At 46.6% G+C, this 22,010-nt stretch overlaps 1 protein-coding gene across 5 annotated transcripts in view; it reads left to right on the forward strand.

Moving 5' to 3' along the window:
* The window catches only part of PACS2 (phosphofurin acidic cluster sorting protein 2), a 73,925-nt gene that overhangs the window by 17,421 nt on the left and 34,494 nt on the right, over positions 1-22,010 (forward strand). For 3 of the 5 annotated variants that reach the window (XM_027694620.1, XM_027694621.1, XM_027694623.1), the window contains exons 2-7: positions 10,119-10,206; positions 13,402-13,491; positions 15,884-16,009; positions 18,068-18,230; positions 19,310-19,383; positions 20,129-20,185. In XM_027694620.1, the coding sequence (XP_027550421.1) occupies positions 10,119-10,206; positions 13,402-13,491; positions 15,884-16,009; positions 18,068-18,230; positions 19,310-19,383; positions 20,129-20,185 (598 nt within the window). Of the gene's footprint in view, positions 1-10,118; positions 10,207-13,401; positions 13,492-15,883; positions 16,010-18,067; positions 18,231-19,309; positions 19,384-20,128; positions 20,210-22,010 lie in introns of all 5 variants that reach the window. The other 2 variants (XM_027694618.1, XM_027694619.1) reach the window with 1 other exon arrangement.

Raw genomic sequence — 22,010 nt, forward strand, 5'->3', positions numbered from 1 at the left:
CCTTTTTCCTGTTCTTTGGTAATTTCCTTCCCAGCTTATCTGTGCTCTTCTGAGCACTCCAGCAGACAGTGTGGCAAATGAGCAAGCGCTGCCCAGAATATTTGATGGTAGAAATGCAAGGGATATGTGCTGGAGCACAGTGCAGCTTCAATCAGAGGCATCAAGAGGCATTTCTTGCCTTGCAAGGAGCGCTGAATGCTTTGGCATTTTCAGACCTTTTGTGACCACTGTTAATGTTGCAAAGCTCCTCTCAGTTTGCACCTTCCTTTCCAGGGAGACAAATCTGCCAGGGACAGAACCTTTCAGCTGCTTTACCCTCGGTGTTTTGTTCCAATTTGAGGGATGTTAACCAATGTTTCCAGTGTTTTAAATACTGAATAGAGTTCCCAGTTTAAGTGGCAGGATCCAGAGTTCTTTGTGAATTATATTTAGCGCTGATGGAGGCTGCTTTGTCAGCTGTGTGTCATTGCCTTGTAAAAACCATCACAGTTAAATAAATGCTTCTGGGAAAGAACCACCTTCCTTTTATAACTGTTTAATGTGTTTGATTTGGAGGCATCCTTTGAGTTGTGGCCAGCGTTGCAGTCCCATATTTAAAGCACCTGTGCACAGATGAGCCAGAGCTGCGGGGCTCAGAGGAGCTTGGTGCTGTCAGAGCACACAACTGAGGGGCTGTGAGAGTTACACAGGGTGTTTGGTACAGCTGTAGAGATTGCTCTTCGTGAAGCTGGTGGTTCTCCTAACCTTCCTTTTGACTGCTGTTAAATACATTGGGGTTTGTTTTCCCTTTGCTGCTCCTTCCCTGTAGTTGGGGTTGCTAGTGCTGTATTTTTGGAACATCTGCATGCTGGAGAGAAGTCATACTTTGGGGTGTTAAATAGTTCTGTTGTATTTGAGGCATGATGAGAATTTCGCAAAAAAAATTGTTTTTAATTTGGGTAATGAATTCTGATATTTCTTTGAGTGTCATCTCATTAATCTTTGGAGTCAGAAAAGGAAGGAGCCGGCATTAAACATGGAGCAATTAACAAAACAGTGTAGACCATCGTCTCTGCGAGCTGTTGGCGTGGCTGGCTGCACATGCCTATCTGGAAGAAGGCCAGAATAGCAGGCTTGGACAGACTTGCTGCAATGAGAATGGTATTGGGATCTGTGGAGTGTTCTCCTAGTCTGAAAGCAGGCCTGCCAGTGAGATGCTTTGCATATTTGATTGCTATGCTGGCTAATACCAAATGTACCATCAAAGTACCATCACAGATGTTTTTTACTGCTGCTGCACGTTCTGCCTGTATTCTTACAGGACACTTTTAGTTCTCAGTAAAAAAGCAAACAGCCATTTGGGGTCTAAATTATGCCTGTATGGTTCTCAGCTTTTATACATTGGGCCACATGGCAAACTTCACAAACAAAGCGATGTTCACTGGCACTTGATGCAACTGGTTTAAATCAAGGTCTGTTAGGAATGGGGCCACCTGCCCTGGCTTTGCTGCCTTGGGTCCAAGGAAAAGCAAGCTTAAAAACAAATGTAAAACCCACCCCCAAAATTCCTTTTAAAAAAACTCCTACAACAGGTTTCAGACAGTCTTGTTTATTCACAGTGGTGTAAGGTGGCTGTCTTCCAGAGAAGCACCAAGTCTTAAGAATTACGTGGCATCAGGATCTTGGCTTTGACTGGGAGGGTCATGTTTGTGTCTGACTTGCTCATGAACTGGGAAACGTTTTTAGATGACTGAGTGAGAAGTAATTTGATGTGACCCATGGCATGAGCCAGTCTGGTCTCTGGAGTGACGGGCTGTTCAGCTCGCCTCTGCATTGGGTGATGTGGAAGCTCTTCGAAGTGGAGAGAAATAAGGCAGAGAGATGGCATGTTGTTAATGCCTTGAGGGCAAGCTCAGCTTTGGGTACACCAAGAAGCCATCTGTTTTTCCTTGACTGCTTTCTTAGCTGAAGGCTTCCTAGTCCTGTTTTCTTATGATGAAGAGCTCACAGTGACAGATAACCCGAGCCCTTTGTTACAAGCTCTTCTGACATGGGCTTGAAGTCCAGGCTCCTGTTGGCATAGTTTTTTCCTCTTGATGACTGATTTACAGACAGCGGGGAAGATCAGGATATTTCAGGCTGAGCCCTGATCTCTAAAGATTTGCAGGCCTTAGGGACAGCGTGTGCTGTGGCTGGGAATGTGCTGTGTCCCCAGGGTACCACCGGGTAACAGGAGTGTGCAGAGAGCACAGCACCGGGTGGCACAGCAGCAAGCTCTCTCTGTGGGCGGCTCAGCAGTGGGAACAAAATGCAGAAAGGCACCTAGTGCAAGAGTACTTGGAGACCTGTGCTTCCTGCTATCAAAAAGAAAATATTGAATACTAAACCAGACTAACTGGTGCAAGACCTCCCTCTGAATCTGCCTGCACTCCGGCTCCTTGCTGGGATGGGTCAGGGCAGCTGCTGGGGAAGAGAATGCTTGGAGAACAGAGTTCTTGGCGCAGTAGTGAAGGAGGATTTGCCATCACTCTGCTCCAGAGGGAGTGAGCAGGAACAAGCTGGTCTCATTTGTTGCATGGATGCAGAGAACTGGTCACGTGCGGGCTGTGACATCCCCAGTTGCTGTGGAGATGTTACAGCTCCCAACCTGATTCTGCTGCCACTGTGTTTGGGGATGCTGGGCTCAGGGTTGAGGCATGGATGTGGTGGAGGAGAGGGCAGGGAAGAGAGTGAGGGTTATCTGGACAAGGCACGTGCTGGAGAAAACATGTGCCTTGAGGCACTTTCTTTAACCCTTTTGTCTCACTGACAGGTGCCTGTAACAGAGCTGGCTACCACTGCCAGGATTTCCTTGGGTGTGTGCTGGAAGACTGGGTGCTGGCTTTGTTGTTGCGGGTGGCTGCAGCACTGTCAGCTTGGGAGGGGGATGCTGGTACAGACTGAGGATAGATGTGCTGCTTCGTGCCCTGAGGCAGATTGGACTTACCAGGAAGCCTTTAACTGTGATGGTCCTTCTCATCAGCTGGTGACTTTGGGCAGCTCCTGCTAGTCCCACAGGGTTCAGGGGCAGATGGGACTGGCTCCTGGCAGGCAGGGAGTGTTCCTGTAGCATGCCTGGAATAGTCGATCCGGGTGACCAGGCTGCTGTGTGACAGGCACGGCTGTCTGGAGCAGGAGGCCAGTGAGAAGGCAGGTTGCATAAGGGAGGGGTGAGCTAGAGAGTGGAGGGCTGTTGGATTTGTTCCAGCTGTGAAGGTTTTTTGCATTCTTCCTCTCAGTCTCCTTTTGGTTTGGGGTGTGATTCATTTGCTCATTTGTGTATATGCTTTTGCACCAATGTGTGAGGCATGTGGTGGGAGCTGCCCTCCACCCTGGCTGGCTCACATAAGTTTAGTGGGTTGTGCCTTTTCCTTGTTGCTGGCTAGCTGAGAATTGCAGCCCTAGCTACAGAAATGGTTGACCAGCCCACATCCTAAAGGCTTTCCCTCCCCGAGGAGGTGTTTTGACTGCGTTCATTAGCTGTTAAAATGGGAGACTGGCATTTCAGCGCTTTAAGGGTTTCTGGGCTCTACTGCAGTCCATGGATATCTCTGCAAGCTTGTTAGACCCATGGCTACCACCGGCTTTTGGTCAGATGGATGTGGTTATGCCTGGTCTGTCTCCATCTCATTCCTTGGTGGTGGCCTCTGGCTACTGCAGCTATTACTAAATCAGTACAACAAATATCAGGTGTGTTTGTATCTTCTGTAATATAGAAGGTGTAATCCTGATGTCTGTCAAAGGAGCCTTAACTATGAATCAGCTTTTCATTATTTTCTGACTTTAATCTTTAAAGCTAATAAAGCACCTTCCTACTGCCTCAAAGCTTTAACAATATTGATCAAACTTAGTTCACCAGTACCATAGGTGCTCACTTTGGTATCAGGTTGCCATGCAGTCCTGTTGTTCAGGATGCAGGGTTTGGAGGAAGCAAGCCAGGAGAGGTGTATTCAACTACACTTAGGCCTATGCTTGGTTTTGCAGGCAGCACAGTGCGAATACATAGGTGAGTTTGCCTAACTCCTTTACACTCCATTGCATGTCTGAGAAACAAACCTAGTCCCTGCTTTGTGACTGGTTGGGTTTTTTTCCTTCTCTAAGTGACCCTGTAAAGGGATTTGAAACCATAAAAATGAAGAGTGAGAAGCCAAATGTATGGTGTGTGTGTAGGAACTGAGATCTGACTGAGGCCAACAGATGTGCTGAGAGCTGCTTCTGCTCTCACTGAGACGACTTCTTAAAGGGAGAGAAAGCTGCTGTTTCTCGGTAGCACAGTTCAGAGCATGTACCTGGAGGTGAGCAGCTGGTGACAGACATGCTGATTTCCTGGTAGTGTGACTTGGAATACATCACATCTCGGTCAGTTTGTCAGAACATGGTGTGACACAGCTGCCAGCTCACAAGAAATTTTGCTTGGCTGCCTGAAGAGTATGTGAAACTGTGGAGATGCAGCTTTAACCACTGTGGGTTTTACCAGCATGGCTGTGTCTCAGTAGTGCTCTTTCCTTCCCAGACTACTGAAGCACTAAGAAATGAGAAATGCCAATAGTATATGTAAACTCTGTTTTGTGAGCTGGATTGTTTGGCTTGCAGGAATCCTGATCTCTTTGTGCCCTTGGTGAGTCCCCTGGAGCCAGCCAGCAATGTCTTGCCCTAATGAAGGTCGACATCTCTCGGCATTTTCCAAATGATATGCTGGATTGGAGTATGTAAGCTCGGATGCGCTTTACTACTCGATCATATTAAATTCAAGTAGCAAATGTGTCCACGCAGAGTTCTAGGATCTTGTAAAAATTACGCTGATCTGCAAAACTTTAACACACCCGCCCCTTTTGTGTGCTCAGTTTACATCATGCATATTTGTAATATATTTGAAGTGAGCAGGACAGTATTTCACCTATAAAAGGATAGTGTCTGGCTGTACATGTGTGTCCTTCTGAGGTCCAGGGTAGAGCCTGTTGCATAAAATAAGCTGCCATCCTCTTACCTGTCTGAACAAGACCTGCTTGCTACAGCATTTCTATGGATCTTAGTCTCTAGAATCTTAAGAGCTTCTCTGTATTAATGCTGGGAAGAGGATTTCAAGAACCTTGAGAAAAAGAACAATGGAAATACTGGCTCTGCAATTGTTTCCTGGCTGCTTAAACCTTACTTGAATGGATCTGTAGCTAGAACAGCTGACTAAAGGTTAGCTTGGTGGGAAGTGTGAATGAAGGACTATTAGGTTTCTTTGCAGGTTGCTCAGGTTATGTTTCTGGCATGACATAAATTGGGTTGCTTGACCTCTGCCTCCTCTCTTAATTTCATCTTGCCTTGGAGCTTCCCTGAGAATGGGACCAAGATTAGATCACTTTGATGAAATTAGCACATTAGGCTTTGGAAAGTGAGGAAGCATCTTTCTGCAGCTCCTACCACTGCTGACCTTGCCCAGAGGCCCCACTCTGGCATCAGAGGACGGCACTTCTCCCCTGCTTTATCCCAAAGCTAACTCCTAAGCCAGAACAAAACCCTGCCTTTAGCATGTAAGTGCAGCACCAGGTTCATCCATGTGTTGTTCTTCTCTTCCTGGGCACGTGTGGAGCAGGCACAAGAAACTGCTTGTGCAGTTGGCTGTTCGTGCACTGCATACATTCATACCTTGCTGAAGCAGCTGTCTTCGAAAAATGCTGTGCAGGGCTCTTCACTCCGACCTCTCCTGCACAGGCGCCCCCATAGTTATGTGCAGAATGACTCTGTTTGTCTGGGCAAGTGCATGTGTAGGCGGGTGTCTCCCTCCACTTCTCCTTCGAGTGGCTCGCGATTTTTTTTTGGTGACTGACTTGGGTGTAAAGTGTCAGCTGAGAGCAAAACACTCAAAGTTGATGTTGAAAGCACGAGGCTAGTCCCGAAATGCTGAAAATAACTTGGATGAGGTGAAACTGTCCAGTGGCCAAACGGAAACCAATTCTTCCTTATAGCCACCGGCTGATTGAGGTTTTCAGACCTCAGAGGAGAGCGCTCTTGGCATGAAACACTTTCTCTGGGGACAATATCTTCACAGCTTTTAACTTGGACAAAAGATTTCTGTGTATTACAGTCTTCCTGCCCCAGCTCCCATCTTGCACTTGGAGTCCCCTATAGCTATAGATGCATCCCGTTATTATTCTCTACTTCTACAGGGTTTAATTAAAATGCAGGTCTTTAATTTTTACTTTTTCCTTCCTGTTGATTCGACTGTCTCTGCGCGAGCGAGGTCTTGCTGCAATTACTGTGCTCCCTGTGGAGAAACAGGCATTTAATTCAGCAAGGCAGACTCTGTCTTGGAGGGGGTTTATTTTCCTGATTTTCCTACACAGAGGGATGCAAAAGCAAAACATCCAGTGAGTAAAGAATGCGACACTTTATTTGTTGTTCTGGACACGTTTGCTGAATCTCGGTTACCAAATGTGATGTTTTTGCAGATAGCTGCCTCCTTAAGCAAAGAGCTCATGATGAAGCTACTCGGCACGACTTGCATTAGCAAGGCCAGTTGAAATTGTTGGGTCAGGTCCAGGTTTCCTCTTTAAAACTGTGTTCTTGCAGCAGTGATGTAAAAAGATGGAGTTCTATTGTAGAATGCATTAAGCATGATTTGTTAACCTGAGAATGGGGTCAGGCAAGTAACTTGTGCCTGCTTGCCATGAGGGGCACGTGAGTGACCACAGGGGACACAGCTCCTCAGCAGGCAGTGCCTGCTGCTGTGTGGGACCCAGCTGTGCTCCTAACAGGGAAATCTACTATGAACCTTCAAATAAGGATGGAAATATTGGCTCTCAGATTTCCACTGCCCTTATTTAACACTGCTTCAGCTAACTTTGTGCTTTTGCTAGCTAACCACCCCCATGCAACTGTAGGTCACTGCTGAAACAAACATGCAAAGAAAGTTTCTCTGCACCTCCTGTATTGCAGTCCCAGGCTTTCAAAATACTACAGGCTCTTTCAGATCCAGGCTTGAGGCTTCCTCAGTTCCCTTGTGTGTGTATGATAGGTTATTTTCTGTGTTCACAGAGATCATGTCTATATGTATTAAAAACTTCTGAATGTAGCCTTATTCTGAATGTAGCCAGGTGGATCTTTGCACATCCACTTGCATCTGTCATGTTTTTCTTACCAGCCTCTAACCTCAACAGGCTTGTTGATAGAAGTGGTTGTGAGATTGGTCCCTTTCCTGATCCCTAAGACTTGATGGACTTACAGCAAAACCAAGGCAAAAGATAAGTGTGTGTAAGGAGGTGCCACCATTATCAGAGGCAGTTATGATACAAATCCTTGCTGTGCCTGTGTGTGTGAGTAGTTCAGGATCCTTGTACTGGTGGCAGGGACACCACACTGGCTCTGGATGCAGTTAACGCACTTGGTACATGCCTTTTCGTGATGATTTGAGCAAGATATGGCCCCTTTCTGCCACATATTCTGAAGGTTGCTTTCATTTGTAAGCTGACCTGAAACAATAAGTATGTTGAGGGTAAAAGTGATTTGGTGGGATTTAAACTCTGATTTTTATCCATTCCCCACACACCCCCGCTGATGGAGAGGATAAACATTTCATTGTTTTTTTGTGTGAAGTGCCTTTTAGTACCAGCAGCCCAGCCATGGGGGATAAAGAAAGCAGATGTGTCCCATGTCTTTTTTGACTGCTTTTGTTTTTCTGATCAATTTTTTTTCCCAAGCAGCAAGTGCTCCACAGGGCTTGATCAAAGCTCATAAATGATGAATTGAAGGAATGCCCAGAGGAGAACAGAACGCCCTCCTTGTGCTCTGCTGTGTGTGCTGAGAACATCATTGTTTCTTCCCGTACCTTTTCCATTCTAGGCTCAGGGCTGGAGAGAAAAGGCCTTTGTTCCTTGTCTGCCAGCTGAGACAATGCCAGTGTGTTGTCCTACCTCTGCTCTCAGCACCTGACTGGCCTAAGCTCTGTGGGTTTTGGCAAGCTGTGCACAATTGTCCTCCAGCTACAGCATTACAAAGAAAACAAACGGCTTCACAGCCTCCTTCCTCCAGATCCTGGCCTGGCTGGTCCATGGCAGCAGCCACGTGTGCCTGTGCTTGCCGTTTGTTCAGGATGAAGAACACCCTCTCCTGCACTCCAGGTTGAAGGATGTAGTATCATCTTTCACAGATTTCCAGTGCCCAGGGACACTTGGGTTTGCAGTTGAACATGCTGGTCTCTCCTGCTTTGCTCAGGGGAGGCTCCGGCCGTGCGGAAAGGGCACTCGGTTCCCCCCTGCCAGCCCAGCCCAGCTGCAGTTGTCCTGCCCTCTTCTGCCGGCCCTCCTCCAGCACCCAACGCCATCTCCAGCACGTTTGTCTCAGTGACACTGCACACAGCTGCTGGGGGTGTGACTGGGCCTCGGCAGGCCCAGTTTTCCCACCTCTCTTGTAATTTCTGCATCATCTCTGGCTTTACTGTCTTCTGATGCAAAATTCTGCAAAGGAGAGAGCTTGTAGATCTGTCTTTCTCTTGGTTTTAGGGGGCTGATAGCAAGAACCAGTACTTTGCAAATGAGCAGGGATAGCAGATGGCATGGGCTGGGGTGGAGAAGAGGCTGGCAAGGATGTGCTTGGAGAGGTGTTTGACTGCAGCCCATAAGAGCTCAGGCTGGCTCTGCCCTGTTGCTAACCATGTTCCAGAGTTCAGGCAAAGCCGAGAGTGTTTCTGGATGAGACAAGCGGCACTTGCTTCAACATCTGCCACAACTCCTGATGGGAAGAGCCTTTAGCTGCATCTCCTCTGCAGTTTTGTGCCCAGGCTGATCATGTCAACCTTCAGGCATTGCAGCAAAGCAATGTTTCAGCTTCCCACTGTGGTGAGAAGGTGGTGGAGGTTCAAGTCACCCTTGGCAGTACTGACTTGTTGGTATCCTGGCACCAGTGTGGAGTCCTGTAGTTCAAGTGCAGGCTTCAGTCAGTAGCACTTGTGCTAGTGCTTCTTGGTCATGCACCAAAGTCCAGCATAAGGTCCTCTTCCTTTCCCATCTACTGCTGGACTTCAGCCTTTAATGAACACCCCTCATGTTACACTTGATGTGGGAGAAAGAGCTTGGCAGTGGATTTCAGAGGAACCATGCTGAAGCCTGCTAATATTTGCATGTCAGAGGCCAAAGATGCCCATGCCATGGAGTAGGAACCAGCCACACAAAGACCAGACATGCTGGCTCCTGGCCAGTGTGACAGATGATGTCTAGTCACTAAAGCCCACCCAGCAACTTTCTCTGGCCTCTGCTCTCCTCAAACTGAGCTGCCTTTGCTTCAGGTTTATCTTTCCCTGAAGTCTGTTTATGGGTATGCCTTCTGAATTCCCCCAGCTGGTGGTAACTTGTGTGAAATTGTGGCAGTGCCAATACAGTGATCCCTTTACCTCAGAGCCTTAACTCGACTGCACCAAATCCTGAACTTCATCCACTCTCAAGCTCCCTGCACTGGAAGTGCAAACAGCTTTAATGAGAACAATGTAGCATTGCCTGGGTAAAGAATGTGATTTACTTGCATATGCATGCCATGTGAACACCAGGGCCAGAGGGCACCACTTGAGTCCTCTTCTTCTTTCTTTCTTCTTTTTTTCCCTCTTTCCAGTTAGAGATGTCTGAGCCGCCTGCACTTCTGTTTGGGGATGAGAAGGAGAATTCCTGGGTTGACAGGAGGTGGGAGAAAGATTCTTGGGAGCCAGGAGCCAACTGAAACTGAAAAAGCCAACAATCTAGGAGAGCTTTGTAGATGAGTTTAAAATTAGACTGACCCAGTGCTTTTATATTGCTGGAATTTAATTCCTCTGACCCTGAAGCTTTTGGTCTGACCGGGGACAAGAGTTCCCAGGCTGTGATCTGTGGAAGTCAGTGCTATGTGGTGCTCTCATATGGCCATGGGTCTGTATCAGAGATGTATTTATGAAAAGCTGGAGAAATTCAGTCTGAGAAGCCAGGGAAGCCTCATATATTTCTTCTGTCTTTATGTCTGTATAAGCACGCGGCTTGTATCCAGAGTCTGTTCACCCTCAAACCGGGATAATGCTGTATGTAAAAGCTGTTCAGAGCTTTTCCTTTTTCAAGCATGATTGTAACTTTCTTTTCTCTTCCTGTTTGCAGGTTGTGCAGCTTGACATTAAAGAAACTGGTAGTCTTAAAGGAGTTGGATAAGGAGCTTATTTCTGGGGTCATTGCTGTCAAAATGCAGGTAATTGCTGCTCAGTTCTAAGAATTGTGTTGTTTGACTAAAAATGCCCAAACTGAGCTTCACCTCCACGTAAGGTCCATTGTGGCCACAGACTTCTTCCCAAGTCTGTCAGGGCATTCTGGATGTGTGCAGTCTCTTCTGACCCTTCCCCCTACCACGTTTCGCTGTTGTAAGCGAAGAATATTGTTCACTGATGGCTCAGCATGAGATGTAAAAATGCTCTTTACAGTTCATATGCTTCGCCTCTTCTTCCCGAGCTGGCATTAAATCCAAACCTGGTTCCCTATTTAACATGCTCACTTTGGGGATGAACATTGTGGTAACTTAGTCCTGGTTTGGGGGGTCTGGAGTGTGGGCCTTCCTTTGCTGGTGGGAAGCTCTGCTGTTGAGTCCGTAGCCAGGTCCTTGTCAGTGGATTTGTAGGCTGCCTGTACATGTTAATTTGTTTGCCTGAAATACGGCTGTCATCCTAGGTAAATAACCCACTTTACAGCATATGTTTGTGCCATTTAATTAGGTGCCTTCATGTAGGTCACACTGCCTGGAGGCAGGCTGGGAAGGAAGGGGACTCAGTTCCACCGTGCGTCACAGCATCAGCTCGGCTCACGTGCTGCCATCACTGCAAATGCTAAAGTGCTTAACGAGTAAAAGCCTGGCAGTCCTATAAGTAGAAAAATACCGTTAACCATGCTGGAAAAGCTGCTGCTTTTCAAATAAAGAACTAGGCAAACCCCTGCAGAGATCTGGTTGTGTCAAAGCACACAAAATCTAGCTTGGAAGGTGAAATCTGTGGGACAAAAACACGCAGCTGAGGATTTAATTGGTATCTCTCATCTCCATGAGTTATCCAGCTGGGGTAAAAATGTGCCCCTCTGTGTTGGAGGAGGTTCATGCACCCATGCAGTGAGAAGAAAGGCAGGGAATTGCTTCACACACCTAGATTTGCAGGAACCTTGGAAGAAGCACCGCTGTGGGTTTCCAGGCTGACAGATACTGCTTGTCAAGGCTGAAAGCTTTCCATATGTTGTGCTCCTAGATGGTGAATGCATTACTCTAAGAACCTGAGTCTTGTCAGTGAATTATCTACACCCAGAGCGTGCCAGATGTCGGTTGGAGAATTCAGTATCTTTTACTAGAGCAAAACCTTCTTTTCCTGTCCAGGTTACTGCTGACTGCTTGCACTTTCTGTGGGTGAAAGCTTGCCCCAGACCTGCAAGTCCAATGGGAGTTTTAACACATGGGGCTTTTGGGATATGTGTTGTGACCTCCCTGGCTGCAGTAATTCAGATGCTGGAACCTGAGCAGTCCTCTCCTCCACACCAGGGCAGATGCCTGAGGAACTGGAAAGCAGAAGGACTTGCCCTGTTCAGGATGTGCATCTGCCGAGTCCTAGGCTGCAGCTCACATCACCAGGATATCCTTATTTTGCCCTTTCCATTTGACCTAGAGGTGTCAGTGGCTGGAATGACCATTGTCCAGAGAGTGCCTCACCTTGCATGTCCCTTGTGGGGGACCACACCCTTATTTCTTTGGGATGTGATGTCAGTAGCAGTGCATCTGTCAGACATAGGCAGGTTTGAAGCCCTGCTATTAAAAGTCCCTTTATAGCTTGCAGGTTATGATGCTGACAAGCTCTTTCAGGGATGCTTCATTTGCCAGCACTCAGGTTTCTGACATGGCTATTGTTTGAACCTGGTGATACTGGATCATCAACTATATGATCTCTGTCAAATGACTCACTGCCTTTGTGTGGGGAATTGCACGAGAGGTGTCAGACACCGGAGCCCTTCCAGAGAGGATGACTGAATTCAGACCTAATGAGAGCATCTTACCTGCATTTCCCGTGTCTCCTTGCAGCCTCTGAACAGTGATGTTCAAAGAGTTGTCAACTGTATTTCCCAAGCCGTTGCTCTGTTTATCTGCTGCGGTCTTTTAAAAGCAACTATATTTGGTCTTTCATTAGATTTCAGGTTGCGTAACCAGTAAAGCAAGATTGCTGCTATTAGGAGCTTTGCACAGATGGAGCAGCTGCCACTGTTGCCAGTGGCCAGGCTCGCTGTGCTTCACTTTCACATGTGCTGCTTGGCCTGGGGACAGCCCTTCGGTCCCTCCCTCTGCTCTGCTGTCTGTCTTCTGATCTGCTGGAGCTCAGGCACCTCAGCTTTTCCACAGAGGAGCTGGTGCTGTGCAGGAGCTGAGGCACCACTGCAGATGACAGCATTTGCTCTGGCTGCCTGAACGATGCGTTTGGGGAAGAAGGGATGTAAACGAATCTCCGCTGCTGTCTCATCTCATGATGCTATTTGAGGCTGATATGAGCAGACCACATTTCCCTTTGGATGTAGCTTGGAGGTGTTTGCCCCCCCAGTCTGTCTCCGATTTCCCAGATGCTGCTTTTTTGAGAGCTACAGTTCTGTGCTTCTGGGAGATCAGCCTGTCTGGACAAAGCCAGATCTGCAGCCTCAGCAGAACATTGAGCCAGAGACCTCTGAAACTTGCCACTGTTTTTGAACAATGCAGAAGGGTTTGCTAGGCAGCAGTCTGTCATGTTTTCCTGCTAGTTTTCTCTCAAACATTGCCTGAGATGAAACGCTCACACAGTAAATAGCCCAATAACTCTGTTAATATATGGCAGCCCACACACAGGGCTGATTTGGAGTTGCCCCATGATACATTAGGTCTCCAGACTCCACTGAGATGCTTAGTGGATTTTTTTTCTTTTATGTCCCCAGCTACTTGCAGTTGTTTAAACAGGTTGAAGTCTCCACTTTCCCCAGGGAGGGGTGTGTGCACAAACAGAAAAGCTCAGTCTGTCGTGGCTAACACTGGGGATTTAAACATAATGCTGCAGCATCCAGACCCAGGAGATGAGCCTTGTACCTATTGGCTGAAGTGAAAATATGAGACTTCAAATGGAGGGGTGGGGGTTGACTCACAGCTTTTCAATGCTGGGGTTTGGCAGAACAAAAGCTGCATTGTTGCAGTTAGGGACAGTAAATATGCCCAAATCTTTATTAGTCAAATATCTCCCTTTCATCTCATTAATATTTCACAGAAGTGCAAGGGCAGACCCATCCGTTCACTTCTCTGTGGTAGTCCCTGACAACGTTTCCTGGTTTGCAGTAAATAGGACTGAAGTGGGATATAAGGGCTGGCTCCTGGGGAATTCACCCGATGGACTTTGTTTCCGTACAGGGCTCCAAGCGCATCCTGCGGTCTCACGAGATTGTATTGCCCCCGAGTGGACATGTGGAGACAGAGCTTGCACTGACCTTCTCGCTGCAGGTAGGGTGGGACGTCTGTGCTTGCAGTGAGCAGGGATGTGTTGTGGGTCTGAGATGAAGATCCTCAGCATGTTCTCACGTGCAACAACACAAACTTGTCTAATTGCCTCTCAGCATTGAGGGCCTGAAGCTGGGTGCTGGTTCACAGTATTAGGGGGGAACTTCCTTGTTGTGCATCCTGGTTTTGGAGCCCAGCATAACCATGAAGGAAGAGGAACATGAAGACTGTCCTCTTCAAGTTATAGACAGGAATGTCCATAACAGGAACTGTGGCAGGAACTGGAGCAAAACAGGATGGCTCTCTTTTTGCCTTTTGTTGCTTGCTTTATGAGTAGGCACTGGAGGATGGCAGCCATGGGGGTGACATGGAGTGCCAGTCTGACAGAAGGCAGTAGTAGGAATGAATCAGGGGAACTTCTGATTTGGAGTTACCAAAGGAGGCACCATTTGTGGAGGCAGGAGCAGTGTGCTTATAGTTACTGCTGGCTCTAGAGTCACAGAAATAGCTGCGAATTGGAGCCACTGCATTTCATTAGTTCCTCTTTTCCTGCAAGTGCACTGCTGCCCTGGTGCTACCTCCTGAGCAGGAAAGTTAGGTAAGTAGAGGCTGGCTTGCTGCAAGTGAGGGAAGATCCTGAACACAGCAGAGCCAGACAGACACTCAGAAGCTTTAATATGTGGAATCTCGTTTATCTGTGTTCTGGGACTGTTGGTTAGATCTTGACTTCAGGAGTTTGGTCTGGTAAGGAGAGAGGTTGAAGTGATGATGTGAGTCTGGTTGTTACTCAGACCTGTGCAGACCTGAAGCAGGTAAGATTTCATTGCAGACAGAGGATAACCCTGCAACTGCCCAAGCAGATACACAGATGGTTCATGCTTCTGGTTCTGTCCTGATGCAGCTCAGGCTGGGTTAACTGCATTCCCTCTTTTGTGAGCAGGAATAACCAAGCCACATGCCAGGAATACGCACACCTGGGTCCTGCGGCTGCAGATTTCCCATGGTTGGGAGCAGAGCTGTAAGATGAGCCAGGTCTTCCTTTGCCAGTCCTGTGTCAGCAAGGAGCAAGTCTGCAGATCTTTTTGGAATTAATTGGGAATATGGTTGGAGTTTTTTCTGGGTCTCAGAGCAATGCTGCAGGAGGATGCAGAGCATTGCCTTTAACTCTGTTTCCCCTGACGGGGCTGGGAATTGAGCCAGAATAGGAGAGAGTGATGTCCGTGACACTGAGGCTTAGAAGAGGTGAGTGAGCTTAAAGCAGAGATGTGCTGCTGATCTCTGACTGATTGCATGAAGGATTGATTGTCTTGGATGCAGTAAGGCTTGGGAAGCATTCTAGCATAGCAGGATTTTTATGACAACTTTTATTGTTACTTAGTTGAACAACAGCTGGAAGCTACTCCTAGCTAACAGCTGCAGCTTAATTCAGATACAGTCTGAATTTAGTGCCTGGGATATATTTGAGAGTGGTGATGGGATGGGCCACAAAGTAAAAGCATGTGGGTGTCACAGAACAAGAAGGTTTTGTGTCTTGCTGCAGCCACTATCTTCATATGGCACTGTCAGCTCTTCAAACCTTACGCCTTGCCTCTTTTTTGAGCCCCTCTTACCGCTTCTCTCTAACTTTCTTCCATCCTTGTTTAGGGATGTTGCACATCTGTAAAGTCACAGGCTCTGTGTTTTGAGGTTGTCTTTTAATTATGGGGAGTGCTGTTCCTCTCCTCTGCAGGGTTGCTTCCTTGGGCAATGAGTAGTAGATCCTGCCCTTACAGAGCATTCAGCTAATTAGTATTCTTCTTGTTTGTGTGGCCACTGCTCCCAGCTCCCTGCGGAGCAGTCAGGCTTGCTCTGGACTGCAAATTATTATCTCAGGGGGTTTCTGGTGGCATTTGGTATTTGTATTTGTCAAGTGTTTTGATGGGCAGGAAGTTATTTTCAAAATGTTCCAAGGAAAAAGAAAAAGTAGGTCTTGCCTGCGATGGAAGCGGCCTTCGCTTGGGAATGTCCTGTTTGTCCACTGTTTGCAGGGCAACCTGTGCTCCAGGAGGCACCTCTGGGGCTCCAGTTCTGGGCAACCTCCATTTAGCTGTTGGGGAAAGTGTCTCCTGAAGGCTACTCATCTCCCTGGAACCAGGCTTGGGCTCAGCCCTTCCCAAACTGAACAGTTCCTCTGTGCCCTGGACTGTGTTTTTGATGTGCTTGGCTGAGCTGTTCAGGCAGAGCTGAAGTCTTCTGGGGGATAATGAAGGATTGTCCACTGAGTGTGAGTTTGACGTAGGTGCTTCTAAAAGCCCTGGAATTAATCCCTGGGAATGGAAGTTACTTGTGGAACAGGTAGCTCGGGAGATACTGTCAAGAAAAGTAATGAACTTTTCCGTTGTGTTTCCCACTGCAGTACCCTCACTTCTTGAAGAGAGAAGGCAACAAGCTTCAGATCATGCTGCAGCGGCGGAAGCGGTACAAGAACCGAACTATTTTAGGCTACAAGACTCTGGCTGTGGGGTCTATCAACATGGCTGAGGTGAGCTGCACTTGACGTCGTCTCTGTTTACACAAGAGGACGTTTTCCCTTCTCTTCAAACTCATTTTTATCGTTTTCCTCATTGAGAAGTACCTGGCAGAATTTCATATAGCTGTCTTAATAGCTGTAATCAATATTCACAGAGCAATATTTTAAACAGGTTTTACTACTGAGTAATAATAGAGTGTTTTCTGCATCGTATCTTGAGAGCTAAAGCTTTCACAAGGCTACCTTATGACCTTGTGAGGGTTTTGTTATTGTTTTGTGGCTCTTTTTAGAATTAGGGGTCCAGATGAAAAGTGTGGAACAAGACAGATAGGGTCACTTGGACAAGCCTTTGAACCCTGAGAAATGGTAAAGTTAAAGCAAAGTTTGCCGTGCTTCTCAGTGCAACAGTATGACAGCTCAGCGTTAAGTAATTTCTCCCATTTTGCTTAAAACACCTTTTGCCATTCTTATTTCATGGCTGTTGGTAATGTAGGTGGAGTTCTATTCATGAGAAGTAAATGATAAAGTTAATTCTGGAATCAAGTAGGGATAAATTATTCACTAAGGCTTTCTGAATGGTGTAGCTCCATGCTTCATTTTTTCATGCCCTGCTTAATGTCTGCTGTTTCTGTTTCTGAGTATTTAGGGGTGGTCTTAGCAGTAGCAAGTCCAGCTTAATCCCAATATTTTTCATCACACTGCATTTTGTCAACAAATCATTTTTATCCAAAATAAGCTGGTGTTTTGTTTTGGTGAGTTATTACTATATTAAATAATTCATTATAAAGACTACTTCTCTTCTGTGAGTTCAGCTTCCCTTAGTCTTACAGTAAATGTGAACTCCTCATTTGAATTGGCCAAGTTTGTGGTGTTGCAGCTAACATTTTTCCTGTACTGTGTTTGATTTGTTGAAGAACTAGAAATTAAATACTGCTGTAAGGCAGAAAACATGTGGGCCCATTAATTAGAACCATCAGGGAGCTTCTAAGTGTTGGGCATTTGCTGCTGCTGCTGCATGTGGTTTCTCTTATGTCTGTTTGTAATGTCAGCTGACTGAGATCAGAAGGTCAAAAATGTTCAAAGGTGCACCATGTTAGGAAATAGTTGCTCTCCAGCTCATCTGGAATATTTATGAAATTGAAGTCTTAAGGAAAACAAATTTTACAAGCTCCCCCCCTTCCCTTTGCAGTTTATAGGATAATGACCCCTGAACTGCACTGACTCATTCCTTAAAAAAAAAGAAAAAAAAGAAGTTCTTGTATCTGTTGAAACAAAGCAGCGAATTGGAGTTGAGGGTCTGAGCAGCGTTTCAGGGCAAGGGCATGTGTTCCTCATCAGCTCAGGTCTGTTTAGAGCCATGTGAGGAGCTGACAAAGCAGCCTGGTGTATGTTGGAAAGCTGAGGTGCAAGAGTGGGGATGTGCTTGCTGACTCTGGCAGGGCAAGAGAAGAACAGAGGACTTACATTCTGGGGAGAGCCCTGTGAGTGGCAAAGGAAGGAGGAACCTGCACTGAGATGTCCCTCTGCCTCCACCACTGTCTTGTTTTTCATGACCTACTGCTTCATTATACTGGGGTAGCCAGTTCCTCTGAGATTCATGGACTGGCTCTTTGGAGCAGGGATTTTTGCTTTAGGAAGCACTTTACGTCTGTATCTCACCAAGAATTTTTGCCTTTACTGGCTCTTCTGCAGGGCTTTAAGACAAAATTATGTTCCTTAATTAGGTGTTCATAAGGTGGGTGACTTGATAATTCAAATCAGTACTGTGCTGTGGTAGCCTATACATAGTAATGAGGTAGTCAAGTACTGTGCTTCAGGGATGAGCTAATCACCTGTTAAGCTCAGAATGTTTTTTCTTTCCTTCCATCACTTTCATTAGCAGTCAGATATAATCTCAACTAACACTGTGTATTGCCTGCAAGTGGCTCCTGCAGTTGCAGGGTCTTGGCGTGCTTCTGTTCTTGGAAAAGTGGAGTAACTGTGTTAACATAAATAACTCTTGTAGTATGCAAATGATGCAAGTGTAAATACATTTAAATGCAGATTTGTACAGCTTAATTTCTGTCCCAGGTCATGCAGCACCCAACAGAAGGTGGCCAGGTTCTGAGCCTTTTCAGCAACATCAAAGAGGCTGCAGTGAAGGTAGCAGAAATCTGGATCTTCTCCTTGTCCAGTCAGCCAATCGACCATGAAGACAGCACCATGCAGGCCAGCCAGAAAATCAAGTCTACAGGTAAGAGTTACAACCACATGCTCTGAGGACCAGTGTCTTCCAGAACTATCTGCAGTTAAACCCCACCTGGGTTTAGATGCTTCCTGGGACAAATGAGAGCTGGTTTCCACAAGTTGCTGTGTCTATAACTGATTAATGCAAAGAAAACCCACTTTGCAGACGAGTTGCTGTGTAAGCGGGGAGTGTGACAGGAGTAGGGGATTGAGTTGTCAAAGCTTCTCCTGCATACCAGACCCAGGCCTGAGCCATCCAGCAAGGGTTATCTGTGTTCTCACCACTGCTCTACCAGCATTACTGGTGGGCGTGTTGAGAACCTGTAGCTTCTCACCTGGATAAGTGTTGTATTCAGGAGATTCACATTTAAGCTCCTCTTCCATCTTCTTTTTCTTTTGAGTATTCTACGATAAATGTCATTAACTTTAGATGAGACCTGCAAACCTGCAACATGTTTTGCTATGGATGATGGCCTGGTTTAATGAGTGTAGATGGCCTGGTTTAATGAGTGTAAATCCCTGGTGTTGTGCACTGTATAGGGAAGACACTGGGTTTCTAATTGTGATCATCTTTTTACATGGCACCAGCTTCTGCTCACTGCTGCAGGAGTGAACTGTTGAAGGTAGTTCACACGGGTGCTTGTGTGTTGTTGCCTGAGTCCAGGCAGCTCACCTGAAGTGTCATTTCAGTAAAGGATTTAGACTCTCCTGTCATGTTTTACTTGCTCCTTTAAGCCGGTTATGCTCATGTTAGGGGGGAAAAAGTAATTTCCCCTGTGGAGAAACCTCTTTACTTGCTGCTGTCTACCAGGTGGTCCTTTCCAGGGTTAATGGAGGTGGTGTGTCTAGGAGCCTTATCTGTGTGCTGGTCATTCCTTCTTACTGAAAGTGTTTCTCCTTGTTCCTTACCTCCAGGCAGTTCCCATCTCACTGGTTCTAGCACAGATAGATGCCTGCTAGTTTATCTTCTCCTTGTGCGCCTCCTTTCTCGATTTGTGACTCGGCCTTTTCTGCTCCTGAAATGAGACCATGTCCTCACCTTAAAGGAGTTTCACAGGATCTCTCCCCTCTTTCCTTCCCTTTCAGACAACTATTCCGAGGAAGAGTACGAGAGCTTCTCTTCTGAGCAGGAGGCCAGTGATGATGCCGTACAGGGCCAGGTACTGTTTAGGGCATGGTTTCTCTGTGTGAGCTCAGTAGAGCAGGTACACTCTCAGCTCATGCTTGAAACTAGAAGTCTATTTCTGTAGCTAAGCCATGCCAGTGTGAGACTGTTACCAAGTGTTTAGCTGCAGTGGAGAAAGCCTGCACAACCACCCATTTCTTCTATCGTGCTGTAATTTATCTGTTCACGTGTTTGGACTTGATCTCCCTTAAAAAACATTAGTATCCTTGTGTTTCTCTGCTTAATGGGCAAGGCATGACTCTGTTGGTTCTATAGTAGTGATTGGATTCAAAGAGCCCAACTGGATCCCCAGCTGTAATTAAAGGGACAGTGGGGTCTGAGGCAGTCTTTAGTCTTTAATACCTTTTGCAAAATAGGTCCTTACAAAGAACTCACTGGTTTTGAGTTTGGGTCTTATTTGCCTTCAGACTCTGGCATCACCTGCCTTCCACCTCTTGGAGGTTACTGAGAGAGGAACCCACCAAAATGTGGGGTTATGACTGTCTTTGTTCCTTGAATGTAAAACTAGGGCTGTTTTGCTTCTCCAAGCTGTTATTCCTGTGTCTGCAGACCTGGTTCACTGCCTTTTCCCTCTGCCATCATAATTGCAATTAAGGCAAATGCTGAATGCCTGGAAGACAGGGCGGCAGGCTCATCTTCATAGAAGGAACATTTTTAGTGCTTAAATGCTCATGTGTCACAGAATCATAAGGTAACACAGGAATCCTCTTTCTGTTCAGGATTTGGATGATGATGAGTACGAGCTGGGGAAGCCCAAGAAGCAGCGGAGATCGATAGTAAGAACGACGTCCATAACCAGGGTCGGTGGAAATTAGTTATACTAACACTGACGGGGTTTGGCCAGGATGTGCAGTGCATGTGGCTTGTGGGAGCAGCAGTACTAGACAATGCTGCCCTGCAGAGAGCTTGGGGGCACTGTCACAGCATGCAAAGAGCAAGGAAAAGCAGCCAGTTCAGGGAATGGGACCATCCAAGGCTGTGTGCATGTGCTGTCTTCAGTGTCCTTCGGCTGCAAAGTTAAGGAGCTCTAAAAATCATGCAAGTGTATGGACTTCCACTCCCATTGAAGAAGCCAGTGCAGGATGCATGCTCATGTAAGTCCTGAAAGTAGCTGTAACTGAAGGAAAGCTCTTCTATTTGGGCTCTGCACGGGAGAGGCCAGCAGGAGGGTTTCAAAATGAAGCAGCTTAGTCAAGGCCTGGAGTTTGACAGATGAACATGAGGTGTTGCATGTGGTGCTGAGGCAAAACAAATAGCTGGATATTATATATATACAGAAGCTTTGGAAGGATGCATGGCAGCTATCCACCCGCTCACACAAGCATAAGTGTGCCTGCAATGCTGCACTTGTATGGAGCAGGGACTTGTGCTTGACCAGTCCATGATGCAGCTTTCTGCTTGCACAAGTGTTTATGCATGTCAATGATGACAATAACTCGGAATCACTGGGATGGATTAGTTTTGGTTTTGGTCTTAGTAGTAAGTTTGGAGATCATTCTACCACCTCTAAGGCTATTTCTGAAATTCATGTTTTTATAAGGTTTGAAATAAACCCTGTTTTGACCTGAATCTGACACTGTAAAGATCCTTTCTATGAGACCAGGAGTGTGCTAGTTCATATCCTTGGTGTCTTTAGTATTGTTTTGAAGTGTCAGTGACCAGCCAGGACAAAATCCACCACTTGATTATTAAGGAACCAACTCATAATAGGAAAGTCTTTCTGGCCCTGATCTGTGAACTGATACTGAATCTCCAGTGTGTGCAACTGGTGCAAACCTGGGATTGATGCTGCTACTGAAGTTAACATCAACGCAGCTCCAAACCAAATCTCCTCGCTGTCAAACCATTCAGGCCAGCAAACAGCTCTTGCCATGTCACCTTAGCTACTGTATTTTGTGTCCTCCCTCCACAGACTTCCCAGCTGGTCCAAGGTGGTCTGTGTGATGGATGATTTTGCTTGATATCCTGAGCCAGAGGAAAACCTTCACTATCATGAGAGCATCTTGGCCTCACAGGTGCATTAGAGACAGAAATAGGGCAGTCTTTGAAGAGTCTGGGGCATTTATTCCACCTAAACTTCAGCTATCTAGGAGGTGGCTGCAGCTCACAGGATGTGAGTTCAGAGGTAGAGGGCTAGTTTTGAAGACATGGGTTTGTATGAACTGTCTGAGGCCAGAGTGGGAGCAAGCAGTTGGACTTGCAAGAAGAGCTCACGTGAGATACAGGAGAGCCAACAAGTGAACAACTTTCTTCACCTAAGAGTGTCCTGGTACCAGCCACTTTCTTCTCCCGTTCCTTCTGACACAGGGATGCCACTTCAAAAGCTCTGTACCAGCACTCAAACCTAGGCCCTTCTTGTCTTCCTTTTATTCACACTGTGCATATTGGGTTGGTCAGTGACAGGCAGAGAAGGGCTGAGCAGCTCGTGGCAAATCTCAGCTGTTTAATCCTGCAAAAGAGGGGGCTCTTAGGGGCAAGCAAATACGAAAGAAGTGCGGTGGTTTGGCTTGTGTTGTTCTAGACTTGGTACTTGCTGTGTCTAGGATCTGGAGCTATGACTTGGGAAGCATTTTTGTGATAGGGACAAGAGCTAAGGACAAG

Source organism: Neopelma chrysocephalum, unplaced genomic scaffold, assembly GCF_003984885.1.
Source record: "Neopelma chrysocephalum unplaced genomic scaffold, ASM398488v2 Primary Assembly neopelma1_98, whole genome shotgun sequence".
NCBI classification, from domain to species: Eukaryota; Metazoa; Chordata; class Aves; order Passeriformes; family Pipridae; genus Neopelma; species Neopelma chrysocephalum.